Below are 26,651 nucleotides of genomic sequence, written 5' to 3'. Positions count from 1 at the left end.
AGTCAACTTCCCTTAAAATAAAGAGCGTTTTACCCTGGTAGCCATCCTTGGGTCTACCAAACTAACGCGATATTCCAGTTAACTTTTCGATCGGGAGAAAAAAGACTGAATTTTACTTTATTTTATGAGGGTTGGTAAGACGCGTTGGAAGGTGAGTAGGAGTTTGTTGGGGGTTATATGGAATATCCAACCTAAACAACTACATATTATAGAAATGTACATAATTTAGAAATTTACTCTTTGTATATACGGTTTTCGAGCGCACGGTAGCTCAGTCATCTAGGTCGTGGATCAGTACGCAGAAGACTGTGGTTCGATTCCCAGCCAGTACGACTTTCTCAAGCAAGTATCACTGTGAGTATTTATATGTGCTTTTTTACTATGCTCACTGTCCAGGATAGTACCCTTAGTAGGAGCTGGACATATAGCACTAGATTATAAAAAAAATTTCAAGACGTTTATTGACCATTAAATGAACTTCTAACACTATCTTGTGAAGCAGCGTTTTTTTTAAAGCAGAAGACGATTTTATCATTAAGGATGAATCATAAATAATTTCAAAAAAAGTCTTAGAAATAGTTGACAGAAATTTAAAAGATATTTGTAACATCTAAATATATTTTGGAAATAAATTAATTATTTTAGGAGGAAAGGGCCTAGTCGGATAAGGGAGGTGAAACTCCGTTAGCTCTAAAAAATCTGAAAAAATCTATGTACGTAGTGTACTGTAAGAAAAAAAAATTTAAAAACTTCAAACTCGAAAATTCTTCCAGATCCCAATCCAGTTATGGGATCGCTATAGGCCCCAAATGGCAAATTTCGGTTTTTTAAAAGATATCTCCACTATTTCTCAACCAATCCCAAAAATTCTTATTGTAAGTTAAAGAAAAAAATAATTCATATTAACTGAAATTTTTATAAAATTTTTTGAGCCAAATTCAAATTTTGGGAAACGTTCGAAATTTTCAAAATGGCGTACTTCTGAGAGTTTTATCGGTACAGACTCGAAAAAAATTTTTAAATTGTATTGTATTATATTCTATTACTGTGGATTATTCCAGATTTTTGTAAACTTGAAGTAGTATAGTGAATTACGGTAAAAAATAAGCTTTTTCCAGCGTGAAAATTTTTCTTTCTTAGTAAACATGCACTTGTTAGTTGTTTATTAGTATATTACTCAACAAGTTTGGTTTCAATGAAGAAAACATTTAATAATTTGATAAATTTCGTCCTTCAGTTAGATCGTTGTGTTTAGTAATTATTTGGAGTCTTGATAAAAATTAAATACAAAAAAATATTAGAAATACCAATTCCATCATTATCCATGTAACCTGTGTAGCTATGTAAATGTTCTATAGTGTGTGTTGTATCAGTTTTCGAATTCCCATACACTGTCTCTATAAGATCATGATTTACTAACTTAAAGTTTATTTGTTGAAAATTATATTGTACTTAAAATTTGTTATCGTAATAAAATGAAAAGAGCTATTCAAAAGTCTTATTTTATTAAGTTACGAACGTAGTACCAGAACTGACACCTGCTAGTAGGATTTTAATTCAAGAAACTTACACATACAAAAGTAGACCAGCTATGTACTCTGCTCTTATATCGAGATACCTAGTAATCTAAAACTAATAAATGTTTATCTACCTAATTCTTGTACTAAAAATTTATTTTAACTTAAATTTTGTTTATATTAAAGTACATAAAAGTCTTTTATTGCTTCTACGTGTATAATTCCTCACTTTATTTTGTAACTTGATTTAAAGGTTACAATATTACTTATATTGACTTACATTGTGCTATTATGAGTCCAATCTTTACGGTCAGTATTTCTTTAGATGTTGTAGAAGTGTTTTTTATTAACGCTTACAATCGAATTCCAATATATAAGGAATAATACAGCATTTATCGTATATATTTCAGAAACATCTTGTGCAGGTAAATATAGTGCATTGTTTGTAAGCTGATTTTCAAATAGTATAATGTTTAAGTTTTTTGGTCAATTATTTTTATAGATTGCAAGTTGTTAGTTTGCATGGATATAGTGTATATTCGTGAAACTGTTTTTAACTATAATTCAAATAAGGGCCATAAGAAAGTCCATTCAACATAAGCATAAATGAAATACAAACTTAATGTTGAATAAAAAAATTTTATCAATAAATAAATTTTTTTTCTAACTACTGTACTATGATGAAATAAAATGTGTCAGTAGATAAACATCTAGTTTAATGTAATACAAAACTTTAATGATGTTAAATTTTTTGTTTTTACATTTTTACACTTTTTCAGATTTATAATGTCCGTTGAAGAAAACTCAATGGCAAACAAATGTGTGGCTGTCAAATTCAAATTAAACATTTCATTTGAGGTACAAAAAAATAGTGAAAACAAAATAACTGGCAAATCAGTTCTTGGATTATTTTAAAAAAAATATTGTGATTAATGATTTGATTTGCCCAAAATGTTATACGTCTTTTCGCTCAAAATTATCTAAGCGAATAAAACTAGAAAAGGATCAAAGTCGACCAGATCATAATAATCTTGTAAGTCAAGAATGTAAGCCTAGTTTATCGTCTCAAAAGTCAAGTTGCAGTGATGGTTCGGTATATGATTCTCACGTTTTAAAACAGTCTAAAGATGTTGAAAAAGTAGAATTACTATTTCCAAGACCAATTGCAACTCATTCATACTGATTTATGTGTAAAAAATATTCTAATATAATAAAAGTACCATTGATTGCTGAAAAACAAGTTTTCTCTGAAGCAAGGATATACATTCCCGAAGGTAATCGCTGCTGCAATGATCACATTTTCAATAAAAAATTTTAGCTAACCAAGAATCACAAATAAGATTGGCGATTGGACACTTTCTGAAGAGCGAATTAAAGCATTCACTGGTCTCAGTTGGGAAAATGTGATTTCATTGCGTGACATGTTGGTTAACATGAGAAACTCTGAATGCTGAAATATTACTCAAGCTTTGGTCATATTCTCATTTAAAATTAAGAAGTGGCAATTCGAACAATCTTATTTCATCTATTTTAGGGCTTGAACGACCACAACAAGTTTCCGACTCCTGTGCTTCTATCTTAAAAGCTTTTGAAAAAGATGTATTACCGAAAAATTTTGGGCTAAAATTTGTTTGTAGAAACGATCTCATTAATAATCACATTGTAAATAATGTTAGAAAAGTGCTGATATTGGTAGTGATAAACTTATTTTAATCGCAGATGGTACTTACCTTAGACATGAGAAAAGCACTAACAACGAATATCAAAGGAAATCGTATGTCGGACAAAAAACAACTCATCTTGTCAAGCCTTTTACAATCTGTACGACAGATGGATACATCGGTGACGTGCTTCGACCTTTTGTAGCAAATAAAGATGATGCTGATATTCTTAGAAGTGAAATGGAAATAATGAAAGTCTTAAGAACTCATTGCAAATGGGTGATATTTTAATTTTAGATCGTGGCTTTCGAGATGTAAATCATTTAGAATCAAAAAGCTTGAATGTTTTAATGCCATCGCTAAAAGGCCAAAGAAAACAGCTAACGACAGCTGAAGTAAATTATTCTCGATTAGTAACAATGTTTCAATGGGTAGTAGAAGCAGTACATGGTGTGATAAGTCAGAAGTAGAAGTTTTTCATAATCAATTTGATAATAAAATGCTTCTTGATGCAGAAACTTACTGTCAAATAGTGGGTTTTTTAAATAACTTATTTGGTAAAAGATTTTCTGCAAATACATTAATCACAAGCGAAGTGTTATTACAAGTAGAATGTCACAAAAACAAAGAAAATACGTTAGCTAAAGAAGCAGAATCAGGAAGATGGAGCCATAGAAAAAGTAAATTTTTAAAATTGCAGTCACGTGATTTTAAAGATTTTCCAGAAACGACCGAAAGAGACTTATAAATATTATTTACAGGAACTTACCAGTTACACCAAGCAGTATCATATTTGGCAGAAATCATAAATGAAAATAATAAAATTAATATAGAATACTTAGAAGAGACATCTACAATTGTTAAGTTCAAAGTTCGATCAGGACACATCTCCAAGAAGACATAAAATTGCTTTATTGACTCCAGATCACATACTATTGGATATAATGCAATACAGAGATATTGCTGTGAGTGTGCAAACGGCATGAGAACAATCGGCTGTTGTTCTCACGGGGCATCAATTATTTACTACTTAGCATATGCGAGATATCAGTCTAAAATAATTAGACCAGCTGAAAAATTATCACAAATTTTTCTTAAACGTGATATAATACCTGTAATTAACGACGACAGTGACGAAGATTAGAATATGTTCTTTAATCATTAACATCTATATTTTGAGGAGCATTTTATTCAGAAAATAAGATGTATAATTAGTTAAATAAAAGTATGATACCAGATATATTTAATCGTCATTTTAATGAATAATAAAACTAATTTTTTTTTTAACTATGTAAGACATATTTTAGGTTTGTCTTCATTTAAAAAAGTGATATAATAAATTTTTATTACTTTTTGTATTTTTATTTGCTACTGAGAAATTTCTGAAAAGTTAAAAAAGTAATACATTCCTTAAAGTAAAAAACTTTAATTAGATTACATATTACTATATGTCAACGTATCATAAGATTAAAAATTCGGTTTGTGATTATTGTTTCAAATTATCTTCAACCTTATGATTCATACGAATTTTTTCTTTACTTTTCTATGAAACTATGCAAAAAGTTTAAATCTTGATAAAGTATTCTAAGTACAAATAATTTGAGTAAGGTGCGAAAAAATTATATATCAATTTTTCTATAGTTTATTTGATGCATATTTAAGGCTTAATACAATACAGTTTATAAATTTTTTTGAGTCTGCACCGATAAAACTCATTTGAATTGTTTTTTTCTTTTAATTCCAATAAGAATTTTTGGGATCGGTTGACAAATAGCGGAGATATCTTTAAAAAACAGAAATTCACAATTTGGGGCCTATAGAGAACTTATGAGTGGATCGGGGCCTGGAAAAATTTTCAAAAATTTTTTTTTTACAGTAAGCTACATACATGAATTTTTTTAGATTCTTTAGAGCTAAGGCAGTTTTACCTCCCTCATCTGGCTAGGCCCTTTTTATCAAATTATTTTATTTTAAAAAACAGTAATGAAAGTAATATTATTAAAAAAACTATTTAATTATTTATTGTTTGCATAAATATTTGAAATTTTGAAATAACAAATCAGTATCCGTTCTTATAATGAAAAATGGATATTAAATAATATAAATTGTGAAATATTCGGTGATTTAAATAGCTGTTTGCTTAATAGAGTTATACTTTTATCACATTAAGAGTATACAAGTTTCTTTAATAAAAGAATTCTTTAAATATCAACTGGAGAAACTGAAACCTGTTACAGCAAAGATAACGCAACGTATTCACTGTGAGAGTGAAGGCAGCCAGCGATTTTTTGCAGCGCTGGCTGGATAGTGGAGGACTTTCACGATGCTAAATCAAGGAAAATTTATATTACAATTAATACAATTTTTGAATTGTTGAACAAGTGTTATTAAAAGATGATGCTAGCAACTTCTTGACTCCAAAAAACATGTGAAGTGATTTTAGTATGTCTATACGTCGTACCCCATACAAAAAGTCAAACAAGCTAACCTTTTTGTGTTGTTTAGACAGTCAGATACATAAAATTTGACGTCACGTTTTCTTCTAGTAGCAGCATCAAGGCTAACGAGGCTATTTTGCTCGACTTTGTTATGGGCGTATGAGTTATAAACCAACTAAAATCATTTTACATATTTTTTGTAGTCAAGAAGATTGTTCACTTTATCTTTCAATAACTCTTGCTCAACCGTACAGAGGTTATACTAATTGTAAATAATATTTTTTCTAGATTTGGTATCACGGAAGTCGTCCACTATCCAGCCAGCGTTGCAAAAAATCGCCGACTAGAGAGCTGGCTGTCTTCACTCTCACAGCGATTAAGGGGGTAAATAAGTCAGACAATAATGTTTCTATCAATTTTCCAATAAATATGTTAAACAGTATCCATGAAGATTTATAACCTTATGAACTCAGTTTATAAATAAGTATAATGATGATGGTAATTAGAAATTAGAGTATGTCAGACGATTTATGTAATGACACTCGATCAGGATTTACTAAATCATCGAAATACGCCGTAGATGGAGAAATAATAACCGGAGAAAAAATTGTATATAAAGTTTCAATTTTAGAAATAACTTTAAACACCGGAAACATCTCTTCACAACCTTTTATTTTATATCGTAAGCAATTTTAAATAGTTGCGGCATTTTCTATGTCTATTAATAAATTTCAACCGCTTCCTAAAATAAATTTGTTCCACTGTTTGTTTTTATTATAAAGGCCTAAAAAGTCAAAAGATGGAAAGGCGAAATAATGATAACGATAAAACCTTTTTTTCGTTTTTGTATGATTAAATCACTATTTAACAATTACATACAAAACTTCAAACCTGAACGCCAAGATTGAAATTCGCTTTGAAGCAAGCAAACGACTATCTTATCCTATTGAGATATACGAGTAAAAGTTTAGTCAAGAGTAATTTTTGACTCGGTGACACTCATGCTGGACACAGGCGAGTGATAAGGAGAATCTTTTTACGACATATTTAGTGATACCTAGGTACTGACCAAAAGGACGTGCCGACTTAAGTACAATGTAATACAAAGTTTAATGTAAAGTTACCTTAAAGTGTAGTAAAGATACAGCGAGTTAGCAGAACAGCCCGTAGGGCAATGAACCTACGAAGGCTCAATGTTTAATTTTAGTAAGTTGCTGTCAAAAAACTAAAAATATGTTATAATAGAAGAAAACAATTTCAGGAACATGTAATTTTTTGTAGCTTTTTTTCTTACTTTGATAATTAATTATAAGTATTAAACTAACTGCAATACATTTTATAAGTTTTTTTTTTTTTTTTTTTTTTTTTTAAATAAATATTTACCGTATGTTTAAAAAAATATCTTCAATTGTTATCTTTCGTGAAAAGGCGGCTATGATCCTGTTAAAATGCAACAATCATTTTTTAACAATTGTCCGGGTGAACAAAAATCCATAAGACGCGACATTGATTTCGATTTATATACATATATTGCAATCCCTTAAGAAACGTATAATGTTCTAGTTATAATGTGCCTTAATTTTTAATTAAAAGGCAACTTAACCTTGTTATCTCATAAGAGACCGTGTTAAACTGTCAGTATTCAATAATTATTTTCTCGAACATCTTTCCTGGTGAAAAATCTGAAAAGTCCTAATATGCTCAAATACAGCATACACTGTTTTGAACTTACTACATTTTGAACTTTTTTCCTAAACCTCCTTAAGTAACCTTCGCTACGAGTAATTTACTAAGTATATGGTTTGTGTCATTTTTCAGATGCCCAGCATACCACCCACCGAAGGTACAGCGAAACAGTGTGTGTTCCGAACATATCTGCAGCTACATAAATGGCTGAAAATTAATCTACAAGCAACCCTTTGGGGTTGGAAATTGTCCTACATCGTACTAGATTATACTGACGAAGCCATAGAAATCAACAAAATATTGAAAATAATTGCGTGTCAGTGTAAGAGTGCTTGCAAGACAAAAATTTGTAGTTGCTTCACGAACGGCTTAAAGTGTACAAATGTATATTTTTACTGCGAGATCACGCATATTATTTCAAATTAACCATTCGAAAAGACATGTTTAAAAACATCTTAAGCTAAATTTTTAGCTTCCTAGGTGGTGGCAGGGTGCTCCTATAGTGAAACGCGTGATCCTGCTGCTCCACAGTTTGTTGTAAAAAATATAAAAACTCATGAAGGTAAGTTTTCTGGCGAAAAGTAAGCCTGATTTTTACAGATAATTTAGATCAAAACTGGAACCAGAAAAAGAGTTTTCAATATTTCGATGCATTTTTAGATTATGTAGATTATGTTTGACCAACTGTAAAACAAGTTTTTTTTTGTGTATTTTTTGTCATACTTTTAAATGGTGGTACTTAATTTACTATTTTCAGACCAGAACATACTCAAACATTTGAAAAAACTGTTTTTAGGCATTTTTCCAACTTTTTCGACACATAACCTCAAAACCTAATCGTTTGGTAGCAGTTATAACACCATAAAATACTCTAAGATCCTTTTCACAAACTTTATTAAAGTTCTAGAATCGAATATTACTTTGTTATAGCGGCAAAAAGCCTTTTTTAGCCAGGTTTAAATACAGGACGTATTTTCCTGTCTCTTAAAGCTAGCTGCTGGAACGTACTTTCGCATTTTATTGACTAAAGAGGGTTCTGGGAAGTACTCCTGATACTGTGTCATATTCTTTTACTTTTACTGATGAAGACTCTTGAAGCTGCACCGTAGAAACCAATCAGAGAGCTCCTTAAGATGTTTCGACCAATCAGGGAGATTTTTGAGCTATGACTGGTGGTAGCACCACGAGTGCCTGTTAGTAAAAGTTAGAAAATAAGGTAAAACACCTGGTACTCGATCTGGATCCAGTAGCTGATCAGTCTTATGGTTATGCATTGAAAATCTAACTTTACCTACATACATAGCAATACAAAATACATGGTTGATCGGCTCAGTACTGGATCCTGATTAATTATCGAGTGTGTTACCTTATTCTCTAACTTTTACTGACAGGCACTTGTGGTGCTACCACCAGACATAGCTCAAAGAGCTCTTTGATTAGTCGAAACATCTTAAGGAGCTCTCTGATTGATTCCTATGGCACAGCTTTAAGAGTATCAGTCAGTAAAAGTAAGATAATATGGCACAGTGTCAGAAAAGCTTTGCAGAACCCTCCTTACTCAATAAAATGCGAAAGTACGTTACAGCAATAAGCTTTTAGAGACTGAGATCTTAAAAGTACTAAAAATTACGTATTTATCAAAGAATGATGTATCTTTCCGACTATAACATTGAAATGACATGTCTTCGTGATGACCATATTATTGACAAATTACAAAAAAAAGGAAAAATCAAACTGTATGGAGCTACTTCCTACGGTGACTTTTTTATTTTACAATCATGACGTTGTTACATTCATAATGCAGAAAAAGTATAGCATACGGGTATTTGTATTCAACACCCTTCAAATTATCGTTTTGGTATAATAAGATGCTATAAAAAATGATACCAAAATTTTGTAACTCATGCCTTTTCTGCACAAGGTACCAGCATGCAAAAGATGTACGATATTTTCGATTAGATTATTAAAATTGTATTAATGGATAAAGAGACTAATTTCTCGATAAATTACGGCTTTTATTATGCACATTAGACAGAGTTACGAATTTTCGAAGAACTTGTCAACTCAGCGGTTTTTGGAAACTTGAAGAAAAACCACTGATCCAATCAGGTTCAATAGTGTCTTAATTTCTTTAATTTATACTGCATTATTTTACATTAAATTACTCAATTGAGGAAATTAAATTTTTGTTCAAAACGTAAGTAATCGTTTTTCACGATCTAGCACGATCTTGTTTGCATTCATCAATAGAACTATTTGCATATGTTAAGATTCACAAGCATAAAAAATACTAAGATATACCTTTCTTTTTAATTTCCAGTAGTTGTAAATGTATAGAAGTGCATCGTGATCTACATCCAGTTGCTGGTTTGTAATATCTTTCAAACAGACATGCTTGTCAAATTCGGCTTCGATTTCTTGAAGTCTAAAGTTAAAAAATTATTTGTTATGGCTACATATATGATTAGGTTACGTTAAACGTTAGAATGTTACTTTAAGGATATTTTAAAGAATTTTGAAATAATACTGAAATATGTTGTAACATGCATTATACTAATTTTAATAACAAAAGATATTTACTTGGCAGCTCGAGCTTGATTTTTCTCTTCAGAACTCATATCTTTTCGTTTCCTTCGCCTAATTTCACCGTCATCAGAATCTGAGCCTCCTTTGCCACTACCGCTTCCAGCACCACCACTACTTGTCTTTTCTTTTGTATTATTTTTTCCATGTTTTTGACAGTATGACTGCAAAAGATACATTAATATTATTAATAACATTTTATCCTTCTTCTACACTTTTAGAGTTTGAGCAAAAAATTCTTCAAAAACAAAACTATTTTTCTTGACTAAGGCTGAATTAAAATGCAAAACATCTACACTGTTTTTAATAACTTTGATGCTAATTGAAAAAGAAACCACAATTACTCATTTATAAAACATACATATATTATATAAGGTCATATAGTACTACTTAATTAAAGTATTAATTAATATTAACTTAATTTTACTCCTGCAATCATTTGTTTATTTGTTCATAATTTAAAATCGAATTAACTCAAAATTTTTTATCAATTATGCGAGCAGATTTTTTTTGCACGTACGCGCATGTTTTTGTGGATGCGTATATTGTACCCAATTATGTAGACACATATTTTCCATATAGTACGGTAGGTAGCGACATATTGATGGACACAATTCCCGCAAGGTTCGAGAAACATTTTTTCAGTTACTCTGGTGGTATATATAGAGACAATAGCAGCTTTCCATAGCAACTCCACAACAAGAAGTAATGAATGTACTTTAAATATGTAGTATTTGTAATGTGAAAAAGGAAAATTGACGTCTTCCACTTGTTAAATACAACAAATACCGTTTTCCAAGTGAGTGACAGTGGCACTTGCTAATTAGCGCGCCCAAGCACATTGACGTTTTTACCTGCATATCTTAAACTTCATTAATGTAAATATTTTCGAAATATTAAGTAACAAAGAATATAAGAAATGTTACAGCAATTATAATTTTGTATAAATTTTAATTCAAAAATTACATATATATATATATATATATATATATATATATATGTACGTATAAGGCCTATTTCAAGGACCCTCAGAATTCTTGGTATCAATGATATCTCCGCAACTGCCTTATAATATATTGCAAACATTTAAAGTTGTATAGTACATTTTTAAAAAGTTGTGATCAATTAAAAAAAAAAATATTTTCAAGGACTTAAGATACTAATTTTTCAAGGACTACATATTTTCAAGGACATGAATATATAATGAAACTACATTATCCAGGACTTACATTGTACATCTTTGGGGACTTTTTATTTTCCAGGACATGAATATTTTTATTTCAAGGACTCCTTATTTTCAAGGACTTAAATATTCGTATTTCCAGGACTACTTATTTACGGGGATAAGCATCTTTCAGAATAGTATTTCATTTATGTTATAAATAGTTTATTGGTACAAGATTTTGTTGCAATACTCTAAATTTTTTCAGGACATAATATTTATACGAAAACTGATGAGAAACAAAATCCACGTCAAAACATGGAAACATACTTTCTTGTACCTCTCATTCAGAAGAAATAAGTTTTTTGATCATACTATGAAGTGACTGTACTTAAATCGATTTACTTAAATGTGCATGCTTTTCCGTATCCGAAAGTGAGATAAAATAAAAGCTATTTAATGCTCGTTTTACTGCAGGAACTAAAAATGAAGATAAAATTACTTTAATAACATAGGTGCTTTTCTCTACAATAATCGTAAAAAGTTTGTAGAAGTTTTTACTTTACACTACCTTATACACTTACTTAATGTTGTATGGAACCACACAGAAATAGTTGCTTTACTTTAAGTACTAAATCTCAAGGAATCTACAGTATTGAGTTAGAAAAACGCTTACATAGAAAGTATTTGAAAATCCATACATATTAAATGTCTTAGATTTAAGCTCTTCACAGCAATAGATTTACATGTAATGTTGTAAAACAAAAGAAATAAGTTGAAACTATTTTTTTTTTTTTTATATTTAAGTTTTTTTTTTTAATTTCTTATAAAGAGTAATTTTAAATGCTCGCTTACGCGCATTTTCGTCATTTACAAGCACAAATCATATATTTTCTTTTAAGCAAGAAAGAGCGTATTGTAATGAACTTGGAACAATAGTTAAAAAAAATGCAGTGTTATTTAGCATTAGTTTGCTTTTAACAAAATTACTTTTTTTTAATAATAAGACCTAACCCAAAGAAATTGTATGAAAAAGTGGTACAACGCTTTGGTTCTTTTAAGTTCTAAAATAAATAGTCCCATGATTACAGCTAGCAGTATGACAAATACAAATAATTTATCCGTTTCAACGCTAGAAAAATAGATACTATGGATGAGGTTTTTAATAAGAACATAATTCAATAACATTACGATTTAATATTTCGTTAATTGTAAGATACTATACAATTAAAATTTGTTTTTTGACATACGCTGTGTGGCTCTTAACTTAAAATAGTAAAAAGTGCATTGTCACTCATTTACAGCTGACGACGTCACAAAACAAAATTCATTTATTGATGTACCTACAACAATAGGTCGAAAAAGTACAGTTAAGAAAGGAGATAATGTTTGAACGGATCTACACACATTTATTCTCGTAAAATCATAATTTATTTATTTAACTTTAAAATGAGATATCAAAAAACTACTACTCTTTGGATTTGTAAGGCTCCGGAGAATATAACATGGTGGATAACCGAGAAAGATAGAAAACCGCATCTCAACCACTTAAAATATTATATGTTACAGCACTTTCTTAAGTTTTGTATTTATTAAGCAATAGTTTAAATCTTTCATACGATAAGGATTTCTAATTATATTTCTTAGTACACATGGTCATTTTCAAGACACAAAAAATCTTTACAAATAACAAGCATACAATTCAATTGCGTCTTTTGATGTTTGTTAGGTTTGTAACGGAGATTTATATTATTACTTGTTTCAAACTTCTAGCCAACTGTAAAAAAAAATTCTTTATCAGTTAATGCTAGTACATAAGGTCGCCAAATAACGGTATTTACTAAGAGAGTGATACGCTAAGTACACAAACGTTACTTGTTTTATAACATTTAGTATAATAGAGGAATAGAGTAAGAGATGCTGTAAAAAATAAATACTCAATTCTATGACACTTTCAGTAAGAGTAAAATACAGCTTTTATTCAGTAAAAATGAATGATCTTAAACAGTAATGCCATGATAAGGTACATCAGAGTGAAATGCGTTGTTTTTTCAAGCATAAATGTCAGACTAAAATAAATATGAAATTACGTATGAAGTCTCTTCATTACTCAAGTTTTTATTCTATACTGTCAAAAAAGCTTGCATCCAAATCACATTTATTATGAAATTGAACATGTGTGAGTTCACTAAGTAAAAGAAATACGAAAATAAAATAAATGTCGAATTTTTTTTATTAAAGGTGTGCTTAAATATGTTTTTGTAATTGACAGAATCAAATTTCTTACTTTTTTGAAGGCACAAGAGAACACTTGTTGTATTACAACATTAACAATATGTCGCAAAAATGAAGTGTTACTATCCAGGAGTATGATTTAATGTAAAAATAACAATACTTTTTACGTGCCTGATTCTCAGAAAGTAAACATTCTTGTCTACTGTGCGGATGGTAATATTGACTTTCCGAACACCAGAACACGTAAAATTTTATACGCACCACGTTTGAAGGTTAAAAAAATGCCATAGATTTCACGTTATTCACGTTTATTCACGTAAAATCTGTGACATTCTTAACCTTGCTCACTAGGTGCGTTAGTATATTATGGTGAGCGATAAGACATAATGCAATAACAAATTCTGTCTAAATATCTTTAAGGTCTTGATGCAAAATGTTAAAAAACTTGTCGTCTCAAGCTGACAGCCAGTAGTAAGAAATATACAAAAAAATAGCTTATTTTGCGATAAATTAGTGTACTACAAAAAAACGATTCTTAACACGTCCATGATTTAGTAATATACCGATTCCACCTTCTATCCGTTGTAAAAGGGGTTAAAAAAAATTTGATTTTTAAATACATAAACACTTTAATTAAAAAATTAGAATTAAAACTAATTGCCTCTTACTTTGCATATTTGCATCATGAATACAAAAAGGTTCTAAAATTTGTCTTTAAACAGGAGGTCACAAAAGTACAATTTAAAAAAAAGCTTCAAGAAATGTACTTTACTTTATTTAAACATGGTGTAAACATGTATATACATTTAACAAAAGTTTGTAATATAATGAAGGTGAAACTCGCAGACAAATTCCAGCAGCGATATCATCAAATAACAATTGAACTTGGGGTACCCTCAAAGCTAAGACGAGGTACCTTTTTAATTTAGTAAGATAAAAAAGTACCTATCTTAGTTAAAAGGGTACCCCAAGTGGAACTTATTATTTGACTATACCACTGCTGGAATTCGTCTGCGAGTTTCAGCTTCATCAATTAGTATGATGAAAAAAACAATACATTTTGGTTGTTAGACTACATAAAGTATTACATGATAAACAATTCTTAAGAAAATTAGTCAAATAAAGAAAAGATCTTATGCTAACCACGTGTAACCATCAACGCTAAAGCAATTTTTGTGATCTTGCTTTTCTAAGGCAATAATTTTAAATTTCAATACATTAAAACCTTTATTATTTATTTATTTGTAACATATAGTTATCTACTCCGGACAAGATGTTATACGACAGAAGATTTTAAATACTAATGTACGGTGTCGACTAATGGTGGTAATTAAAAAATCCATTACTACTTTTTGTCAAGAATGCCGTTCTTTCATAACTTTTTTTTGAATTTCACCTAACAGCACTTTAGAAGAAGCATATTTTTCATTGCGTCATAAATGTAATAAAAACAGTTAATGTTTTTTACTAGTAAGACTTCTTAGATAAAAGATATTATTTTGATTAAAAATAGTCGAATATCCTAAATAGGAACTAACAAATATATCATAGTTTTCGCTGTTTCTAATGTAATTGTTGTTACTAAATTATTACTGTAAAACTTTAAACAACCTTAATAACGATGTACTCGATTAAAATTAATGGGGAATGTATGGTGTCCAGCTCAGTTCAGAGGGAGCCAGTGCCCGCTGATCGAGAACGTTTAAATAAAAATAATATTAGTTTAAGAAATAAAGTGAAATGAAACTAGAATTTATGGACAACAACATGGATTTACTTTTGCAAAAAATGAAATAGCGCATTATAAAATGATAGTCGTTTTTGAAATCACTACTAGCATTATCGAGGACTCCAAAAAAATGGACAATAGATTAAAGATCAACATCCTTAAATTCTAATATTAACATGAAAATTCATAGAGAAACGATATGATATTTTTTACGCAATTAGTAGTGCAGGTTAAATTACAATGTTGTGCAAAGTACACAAGTGCATAAATAACTTACTTTTGTTGGCTTCGCATCCCTTGTTTCAGAATATAGAACACAACAAGTTGAATTCTAGCCCTTAAAGTTTGTTGGCATAACATTAATATTTATATTCGAACTACTGACTTTTTTCTACCTTTTTTAATTTTTGGCAAACTGAAAACTAAGCGGTTGTTATTAGTACTGTAATAATTCCCAAGGTCACCAGAACAAGGAGTAAGATCAAGAACATTTATCTTGGAATTTATTTATCAACTGTGTGCAAAGATACTATCTCTTTTATTAACAGTGTCAAATTTTTTAATGAATATAAATTTTTTTATATCACAATAACTTAGCCGTAGACTGAAATATGGTTTTTGATAAAAGCATGGATTCACAATTAAACCTTCTTTCAATTTATACCATATGGGCATGTAAAAATAAAAAAAAAAAAGCAGGTAGATACATTAAAACTTCTCTTCGTATAATAGGTAACGAAACGGCAATCACTTTTATTTAATAACGTAAAAGAATGACACTTTTTTGTGTTACTTAGATTTTTTTTACAACCAAGTAGATTTACACCAAGGTGTACACTGAAAAAAGTGTTTCATTTAAAATGACCACTTGTTTCTACCTAAACCTTTAAAAAATAATTTTAAGACTTAACACAACATGTAATCAATTGTGTTGTTTAAATAACACCTAAAAGCAAAGTTCTTTTTATTGCAGTTTTTCAATAAAGGCAAATTATGTATAAGTGTTAAGTGTACGATTCCTTACAACACAAACTCTCAGGAGATTGGCTTAACTAATTGTAAGACCTACGTCCTTTACCATTTAGTTTTAAACAATGATGAGTGCAAAAAAGTGCACTGGCATTTCTACTATTATTTTTATTATGTTGTGGCCGATTCTGGAAAAAGGAATTGTTTAACTCTTAAAAGAATACGTAAGGTCACAAAAGTGCAGTTTGTTACCGAGAGCGTTCGACTAGATGTTATTTTCAAGAATACTTCGTAACATGATTTACCTTATAAACAAAGTCAAATTATGTTATAAGTCTAAGGGGGATTAGAAAAATCCTTGTAATCTCACTTACATTGCAGGTCGCAGAAGTGCAGTGTTATTACCAAGACGTATGGCGCAGCAAACGACTATAATATTTAATATTAATGTTAAGATAAAGTGCAACTTTGAAGAATATTTAATAGTATTAAAGATCCCGATGCAGAATGTTTTAAAAACGTTTCTTTTTATGCTGGCAGCCGGCAAAAACATATTAATAAACAATTCGAGCCCATAACAATAAAATGTCAGATCAAGATCATAGAATATCAAATACAATAACGCTTAAATTAGGAAAAATACTGGTTCAGTAAGGGATGAAGAAAAATAATATGAAAATTTTTGGACAACAACATTGATCTACTTGTGCAAAGGATAAATTAGTGCAATACATAATTAAAGTCGCTTGAAGACTCACTACTTGTCTTATCCAAAACTTTAAAAAAAAACGAGAGATTCTACATCAACATTCTCAAATTCTAATAAAAACATTTAATCACATAGAAAAACATTCGTACGGTCGCGAAAGGGTGGTTTGTATTAAAAAGTGTTTAACTTAAAAATATTCAATAAACCGCTTTGTAACATAATTTTCTTCATTAACAGATTCAAATTATAAAAAATGTTCCAGGAGGTCTAGGCTAATATTTATAATATAACTAATATCATAGGTCGCGAAAGTGCGATGTTATCAAATAGGTGTATAGCTCAGTAAACGACTATAATGTTTTATATTAATAAAAAGGTGAAATGCATTTTAAGAGTATTTGAAAAATTGTTTAAGACACCAATGCAAAATGTTAATAGATATTTTTTTCTGTGCTGACATCAAGCAAAAATATTTCAATACAGAGATACAGTCTATAACAATAAAATACAAGATTGATAAATAAAATATAATACATTAAATGGCTTCATAAATAAAAAAATAGTTTAACAGATACAGGACAATCGAATTAGGATTAACTAGACAATATCATAGATTTACTTGTGCGAAAAAAATTGGTGCTTTATAAAATTAAAGTTGATTTGCTCTCACTCCTAGCATTATCCAGGACTTAAAAAAAATGAACAAGAGATTCTAGATCAGCATTCTTAAATTCGTATACAAACATTTAATTACACAGAAAAATTACAGAAAATTTCTGAAGTGATCAGTAGTGCAAATTAAATTATATGGTAGGGCCCCAGTACGCAACTGTCTAGATAACTAACTTTTGCAGGCTTCACGTCCCTTTTTGCAGCATATTGAACACTAAGAGTTTAACGTTGTCAGAACTTAAAGTATGATCAGGATCTTTTAATTTATTTGTCAATAGTGTACTGTCATACAATTTCTTATATAAACAGTGTCAAACTTCTTAGTAAGTTACATACGCAATAAACACCTTTTTGTATCAAATTTCTATCAACAAGGGGCAATGTGTCGCCTACTAAGCTAGAGGTATTAAGAACTATGATATGAATATTTCTTTCGTCAACGGTAAGTCCAAATAAACTTTTTCTTATCATTATGATTTAGTAGTTGGCTATAAAGTGGTTTGTGATAAGAGCATAGATAAATGAAAAGAAATTTCTATATTTTTAACTCAAAAAGCATGTTCGAATAAAAAAACAGTTAAAAACATAAACATTTTTTTTTAAATAATAGGTAGCAAACCGTCGACCACCTCTATTTATCTAAGTACAAAAATTATGCTTTTTGTGCAACTTAGATTTTCTTGACAAACGAGTAGGTACATACAATCCGAAAGTAGTGTTGAATTCAGAATTACTGCTTGTTTCTTTCAAAACTTTTTAAAAAGTTATATGATACCTAACACAACCTGTTATTTATTTTGTTAAAAAATAATACTTTAAAAAATTCATATCTTCTTATTGCGATCAGTTTATAAGGGCAAATTATGTTGGAGTGTTAAGTACACGCTTGATTACAACACAGCCTCTCATGCGCTTGGCTAACTTTTATGTGTGCAGAAAAGTACACTGGAATTTTAATTATTATCGTTGTTGAATTGAGATGAATTCTATAAAAAGCATTTGTTTAACTCTAAATAAAATACATAAGGTCGCAAAAGTGCAATAGCTTACTTGACACGTTTGACGAGAAGTCATTTTATAGAATGCTTCGCCAAATGGTTTTCTTCATTAGCCTAGTTAAATTTTGTAATATTTTCCAGGAAGACTAGACTAATTTTTTTAATTTTTTTTGTTTTACAGGTCGCGAAAATGCGTTGATATCAGGTAGTTGTAAAGCTTAGTAAACACCTTTAGTATTTTATATTGATAATGAGGTAAAATGGAATTGATGAGTGTATTGAATAATGTTTAAGGTCCTGATGCAAAATGTTTGAAAACATTTGTTTTTTTGCTGACATCTAGCTAACATCTATCAATATAGAGATAAAGTTTATACCAATAGAATACTAGATTGAGCCAATCAAATATATACGCGAGTATACGCTTTATTACAACAGAAAATTTCAGCTTGGCTTAACTTATTGTAAAATCTAGGACCCGTACAGTTTAATTTTAATCTTTCATTGGACCAGAAATAAATCCTGGCATTAATATTATTATTGTTGTTGAATTGTGGCCGTTACTTTAAGAAGCAATTGTTTAACGTTAAATCAAATACGTAAGGTTGCAAGAGCTTGGTTTGTTCGTAAAAGTATTTGACTTAAAAATGTTTAATAAACAGCTTTGTAACATAATTTTCTCAATTAACAGAGTCAAATTATGAAAAATGTTCCAGGAGTACTAGGCTAATCATTAAAATATAACTAATATCATAGGTCGCGAAAGAGCGGCGTTATCAAATAGATGTAGAAGACTATGATATTTCGAATTAAAATAAGGTGGAATACCACTTAAGAATGTGATAAAAATTGTTTGACGTTTCGATGCAGAATGATAAAAAATATTTTTATATATTCTGACACTAAGCACAAATATATCAATATAAAGATAAAGTCTATAAATAAAATACTAGATTAAGTTAATGAAATACAAAATATAAGGAAGTTTAATAAAAAAGACTAATTCAACAGATGAAGTGATATCTAATTAGGATTTGATATAAAACATGATAAATTTAGTTGCACAAAAAATGTATTGCAGCGTTATGAAACAAAAGTCGGATTGAACTTACTACTAGCAATAACCAGGACTTTAGAAAAATGATTAAGAAATTTTAGATCAGCATTCTCAACTTCTTATAAAAACTTTTAATTACATAAGGAAATGACCGAAAGTTTTTGAACGTGATTAGAAGTGCAAGATAAATGATATGGTTAGGCCAAGTACGCAAATGCCAGATAAGTAACTTTGGTAGGCTTTGTGTCTCTTTTTTTTGAATATAGAACACAATAAGTTCAGTTGTAACAACTGAAGTCTGTTAAAATAATAATAATTATGTATTCTAACAACCTACTATGCTCTACTTTTTTTTTATTTATAGAAAACTACAAACTAAGCCATCTTTATTAAGTTCAGAATAATTATCAAGGTAGCCAGAATAACAAGTATGATAATCAAGAACACTTCTTTCAGAATTGACCTGTCAACTGTGTGATAACATTGAATTTTTAAATTCAACAGTGTTAAACTTTAAAGTTAGTTTATAACGCTGTAGAATACTATTCGTAGTACAACTGTAGTACTGGGGTTTAAATGTGCACTCTGATAAGCTAGAGGTATTGTTAACTGAGCCATAAATTTTGTTTTGCAAATCGCATGTTAAGATAATTACTTAGTGTATTTTAGAAGGATTAAAATCTTGATACAAAAAAAACATCTTAATGAGTCATGCTAACGGCCAGAAGTAGAAAGAAGCGAAGAAAAAATTTATTTATATGATCATAACTTAGTAGATGGCTGTCATACAATTTTTGATTAAAGATTATGATGATCATAAAATAAATTTTTCGGTTTACAGAACATGATCATGATCAAAAAGAAAAAACAGTTTATCACCTTAAAGCATACCTATAAATAAGAGGTTAGACTTTAATCACTAACCTATACGTAACTACGTAAATAAAAATACCGATTTTTATGCAAAATAGATTAACTATACAAACAGGTAGATTAATATGATCTAAAAATAGTATCAGATTCAAATTTAACAATTTTATGTTCCACGCCCATAAAAAAAGTGACATAATACTTAAAACAATCTCTTATTAATTTTCTTTTAACTTAATAATTAAAAATAACATATTTTCTAGTTGCGACAAGTTAATAAGTGCAAATGATGTGAAAATGTTAGGTAAACGCTTTGCTACAACGGAAAATCTCAGCTTGAATCGACTTAATATATAACCTAAGACCTATACAGTTCAATTTACATTTTTCATTAGTGCAAAAAAGTGTACTGGCGTTTATAGTGTTATTCTTGTAAATACATGGATGATACCTTAAAAAGCAATCGTTAAACGTTGAAAAAAATACGCAAGATCGCAGAAGTGCTATTTGATTTGAAAAGCAATTGACTTAAAAATATTTGATAAACTGTTTCGTAACATAATTATCTCCACTAACAGATGCGAATTATAAAAAATGTTCCAGGAGGACTAGGCTAATCTTTATAACATAACTAATACCATAGGTCGTGGAAGTGCGGTGATATCAAATAGGTGTATAGCACGGTAAACGACTATGGCATTTTGTATTAATACTGAGGTGAAATAAAATTTAGGAGTGTTTTTTTGTTTCACGTCCGTCAAGAAAGTGACTTAAAACATAACAAAATCTGTTATTTACTTTCTTTTAATTTAATAATTGTAAATGACATATTTTTTAATTGCAATAAGTTGTTAAGTGCAAATTATGTGAAAGTGTTAGGTGGACACTTTTCTACAACAGAAAATCTTAACTTGGCTCGACTTAATATGGAACCTAAACAGTTTAATCAACAATATTAAAAAAAGCAGTTGTATAACTATCAAAAAAAGGTTAGGTTACAAAAGTGCTGTTTGTTTTCAAAAGTGCTTGGTTTAACAATATTGAATAAATTGCCTTAAAACATAATTTTTTCCATTAACAGATTCGAATTATAAAAAATGTTTCAAGAGGACTAGTTTAATCTTTATAATATAACTAATACGGTAGGTCGTGAAAGTACGGTCTTAACAAATTGGTGTATGGGTCAGTCAACGACCATAATATTGAATATTATTAATGGGAAAAATGCAATTCAAGAGTGTGTTTTTGTTTCACGCCCATCAAAAAAGAGACATAAGATTTAACAAAATCTAACATTGGTTTTCTTTTAATTTAAATATCAGGAATGACATATTTTCTGATTTCTGAAAAGTTGTTAAGTGCATATCATGTAAAGGGTTTAGCGCACGCTTTGCAACAACAGAAAATCTTAACTTGGCTCGACTTATCATAAAACCTAAGTCCTATACAGTTAAATTCACATTTTTCGTCAGTGTGGAAAAGTGTACAGGCCTTTAGGGTGGTATTGTTGTTGAATTGTGGCTAATACTTTGGGAAGCAATTGTTTAACGTTACAAAAATAGTAAGGTCGCGAAAGTGTGGTTCATTTTTAAATGTGTTTGACCTTTCAATATTTAATCAGGCATTTTGTAACATAATTTTCTCCATTAACAGATTCGAATTATGAAAGATGTTCCGGAAGAGCTAGGCTAATCTTGATATTATAACTTATATCATAGGTCGCGAAAGTGCGGTGTTATTAAATAGGTGTATAGCTCCCTAGATGACTATAATATTTTATATCAATCATAAGGTAGAATGCAATTCAAGTGTGTTTTTTTGTTTTACGCCTGTCAAGAAAGTGACATAAGACTTAACAAAACCGTTATTGAATTTCTTTCGAAATAATTATTCAAAACGACATATTTTTTAGTCGCGATAAGTTGTTAAGTACAAATTTTGTGAAGTGTTAGGTGCATGCTTTGCTACACCAGAAAATCTTAGCTTTGCTTGATTCATTATAATACCCAAGAACTGTACAGTTTTTTACATTTATCATTATTGCAGGTAAACATTCTGGCATTTATGATGTAATTGTTGTAGAATAATGGCCGTTACTTTAAAAAGCAATTGTTTAAAGTTAAAAAAAAATGCGTAAGGGCACAAAAGTGCAGTTTGTGCAGAAAGTGTAATGGCAATTATGGAGTTATTGTTGTTAAATAATGGCTGATACTTAAAAAAGCAATTGTTTAATGTTAAGACAATTACCGTAGGTCGTGAATGTGTGGTTTATATTAAAAGTGTTTGTTTTCAAAAGTGTTTAAAGCGAAATTATTTAATTAACCACTTTGTATTAAGATTTCCATTATTTACAAATTTGATATATAAAAAATTTTTTAATAGGACTAGGCTAATCATTGTTAAATAACTATCATTATAGGTAGCGAAAGTGCGGTGTTACCCAAAAAGTGTATAGCTCATAAAACGACTATAATATTTTATATTAATGATAAGGTAAAATGCAATTAAAGAATGTTTTATTGTTTCATGCGCTTCAAGAAAGTAAGATAAGACTTATCAAAATCTGTTTTTTATATTCTTTTGATTTAATAATTAAAATTGACTCACTTTCTAATTTTGATAAGTTGCTAAGTGCAAATTATGTAAAGTGTTAGGCACACGCTTGTCTACAACAGAAAATTTCAGCATAGCTTGATTAATTATATCACCTTAAAACCCATACAATTTAATTGACAATTTTTGTAAGTGCAAAAAAGTCTACTGGCATTCATGGTGTTATTGTTGTTTAATTATGGCTGATACCTTATGAAGCAATTCTTTACCGTTAAAAAAAATACGTAAAGACGCGAAAGTGCAGTTTCTTTTTAAATGTGTTTGACTAAAAAATATTTATTAAACCGCTTTGTAACATTATTTTTTCTATGAACAGATTTAAATATAAGAAAAGTTCTAGAAGGACGAGGCTAATGTTTATAATGTAACTAATATCAAAGGTCGCGATAGTGCGGTTATATCAAATAGGACTACAGCTCAGTAAATGACCATAATATTTTATATTAATAATAAGGTAAAATGCAATTTAAAAGTGTTTTTTTGTTCCACGCCTGTCAATAAAGTAAAGTAAGACTTAACAAAATATGTTTTTGATTTTCTTTTAAATTATTTATTGTAAATGACATATTTTTTAGTTGCGATAAGTTGTTAAGTGCAAATTATGTGACCGTGTCAGGCGCACGCTTTGCTGCAAAAGAAAATCTAAGGTTTGCTCGACTTATTATACAACCTAAGACAGTTTAAAACACATTTTCCATTAGTGTAGAAAAGTGTACGGGCCTTTATGGTGTTATTGTTGTTGTGTTGTGGCTAATACTTTGGGAAGCAATTGTTTAACGTTACAAAAAAAGTTAGGTCGCCAAAAAGTGGTTTGTTTATAAATGTGTTTGACATTAAAATGTTCAATCAACAGCTTTGTAACATAATTTTCTCTATTAACAGATTTTAATTATAAAAAATGTTCCAAGAGAACTAGGCTTATCTTTATATTATAACTAAGATCATAGGTCGCGAAAGTGCGGTGTTATGTAATAGGTGTATAGCTCAGTAGATGACTATAATATTCTATATTGATATTAATGTCAAATGCAATCTAAGTGTGTTTTTTTCTATTCTTCTTTTTAGTTCTACACCCGTCAAGAAAGTGACATAAGACTTAACAAACTCCGTTATTAATTCTTTTTTTTAATTAATAATTATGAATGACATATTTTTAAGCTGCGATAATTTGTCGAGTGCAAATTTTGTAAAGTGTTAGGCGCCCACTCTACAACAACAAAAAATCTCAGTTTTGCTTGACTCGTTATATTACCCAAGACCTATACAGTTTTATTTACATTTATCATTATTGCAAAAAAATATTCTGGCATTTGTGTTGTTATTGTTGAAGAATTATGGCTGTTACTTCGAAAAGAAATTGTTTAACGTTAAAAAACATACGTAAGGTCGCAAAAGTGCGATTTGTTTATGAAAGTGTTCGATTTAGAAATATTTAGGTAACCGCTTTGTAACACAACTTTTTCCAATCAACAGAGTTGAATTGTAAAAAATGTTCTAGGAGGACTAGGCTTATCTTTATAATAAAACTAAAACCATAGGTCGCTTAAATGCGGTGTTATCGAATGGGTGTATACGGCAGCAAACGACGATAACAATATATGTAAATAATAAGGTGACATGCAATACAAAAGTGTTTTTTTTTACGCCCGTCAATAAAATGACATGAGACTGAACAAAACCTGTTATTAATTTTTTTTAAATTTAATAATTGAAAATGACATATTTTAAAATTGCGATAATTTGTAAAGTGCAATTATGTAGAAGTGTCAGGCACATACTTTTTTACAATAGAAAATCTCAGCTTGGCTCAACTTTAGATAAAACCTAAGACCTATACAATTTTTTTTACATTTTTAATGAGGGCAGAAAGTGAATTGGCATTTATGGTACTATTGTTGTTCAATAGAGGCCGATACTTGACAAAGCAATTGTTAAACGTTAAAAAAATACGTGAGGTCGCAAAAGTGCCGATTGTTGTTAATAGTTCTTAAATTAAAAAAATTTAATTAACAACTCCGTATTAAGATTTTCTCTATTAACAAATTTAATGTATAAGAAGAGTTACACTAGAACTTGGCTAATCTTTGTTAAATAACTATTATCATAGGTCGCGAATATACGGTGTTATTCAAAAGGTGTATAGCTCATGAAACGACTATAATATTTTATATTAATAATAAGGTAACATGCAATGTAAAAGTGTTTTTTTGTCTTACGCCCGTCAAGAAAGTGATGTAAGACGTAAAATGCAAATTAGGTGAAAGTGTTGGGCGCACGCTTTGCTACAAAAGAAAATCTCCACTTATCTCGACTTATTATAAAACGTAAGACCTATACAATTTTATTTATATTTTTAATTAGTGCAGAAAGTAAACTGGCATTTATGGTGTTATTGTTGTTTAATTAAAGCCGATACTTTACAAAGCAATTGTTATACGTTAAAAAAAAACGTAAGGTCGCGAAAGTGCCCATTGTGTTTAGAAGTGTATAAATTGAAAATATTTAATCAACCACTCTGTATTAAGATTTTTTCCATTAATAAATTTGATGTATAAAAAGAGTTCTAGTAGGACTAGGCTAGTCTTTGTTGAATAACTATCATCGTAGGTCGTGAAAGTACGGTGTTATCCAAGAGGTGTATAGCTCATGAAACGACTATAATATTTTATATTAATAATAAGGTGAAATGCAAAGTAAGAGTGTTTTTTTGTTTTACGCTTGTCAAAAAAGTGATGTAAGACGTAGAATGCAAATTTTGTGAAAGTGTTAAGCGCACGCTTTGCTACAAAAGAAAATCTCAGCTTAGCTCGACTTATTATTGAACGTCAGACCTATTTTGTTGAATTCACATTTTCGATTAGTGTAGGAAAGTTTACGGCCTTGATGGTGTTATTAATGTTGCATTGTGGCTAATACTTTGGAAAGCAATTGCTTAACGTTACAAATAAAGTAAGGTCGCGAAAGTGCAGTGTTATCAAATAGGTGTATAGCTCAGTAGATGACTATAATATTCTATATTGATAAGAAGGCTAATTGCAATTTAAAAAGTCTTTTTTTTTTTTTTCACGCCCGTCAAGAGAGTGACATAAGACTTAACAATACCTTTTTTTCATTTTCTTTTAGTTTAATGATTAAAAATAACACAATTCCAAGTTTTGATAAGTTCATAAGTGCAAATTATAGAAAAATGTTGGGCGCACGCCTTCCTACAATAGAGAATCTTAGCTAGGCTCGACTTTAAATAAAATCCAACACCTTTACAACTTTGTTAACATTTTTTAGTAGTGCAGAAAGTGAACCGGTATATATGGTGTTATTGTTGTTGAATAAGGGCCGATACTTTTAAAAGCAATAGTAAAACGTTAAAAAAAACGTAAGGTCGCTAAAGTGAGGATTGTTTTTTTAAGTGTTTCAATCGAAATTATTTAATCAACCACTTTGTATTAGGTTTCTTTTTATTAACAAATTTAATATATAAAAAGTGTTCAAGTAGAACTAGGCTTATCTTTATTAAATAACTATCATCATATGTCGCCAAAGATCGGTGTTATACAAAATGTGAATCGCTTATAAAACAACTTTAAAATTCAATATCAATAATAAGGTGAAATGCAATTTAAAAGTGTTGTTCTTTTTTAATGCCTGTCATGAAAGTAATGTAAGACTTAACAAAATATGTTATTGATATTTATTTGATTTAATAACACAAGACTACAAAGAAAACTTAGTTGAAGGGGCCTTTCAAGCTACAG

General features: G+C 29.5%; 1 protein-coding gene across 6 annotated transcripts in view; it reads right to left on the bottom strand.

Annotated features, from left to right (window-relative positions):
- rno (PHD finger protein rhinoceros) overlaps nucleotides 1-26,651 on the bottom strand; it is a 266,357-nt gene that overhangs the window by 101,183 nt on the left and 138,523 nt on the right. For all 6 annotated transcript variants that reach the window (XM_089598647.1, XM_089598646.1, XM_089598651.1 and 3 more), the window contains 2 exons: nucleotides 9,883-10,049; nucleotides 9,604-9,727 (listed from right to left, as the gene is read on the bottom strand). In XM_089598647.1, coding sequence (XP_089454773.1) covers nucleotides 9,604-9,727; nucleotides 9,883-10,049 — 291 coding nt within the window. The remainder of the gene's footprint in view (nucleotides 1-9,603; nucleotides 9,728-9,882; nucleotides 10,050-26,651) is intronic.

The sequence above is a fragment of the Copidosoma floridanum genome, unplaced genomic scaffold, assembly GCF_036245765.1.
Source record: "Copidosoma floridanum isolate Cflo_tuat_1 unplaced genomic scaffold, Cflo_Japanese_pri ptg000006l, whole genome shotgun sequence".
Lineage (NCBI taxonomy): Eukaryota > Metazoa > Arthropoda > Insecta > Hymenoptera > Encyrtidae > Copidosoma > Copidosoma floridanum.
Note: the sequence above shows the minus strand (reverse complement) of the source record. Positions and strands in the feature narration are given on the sequence as shown.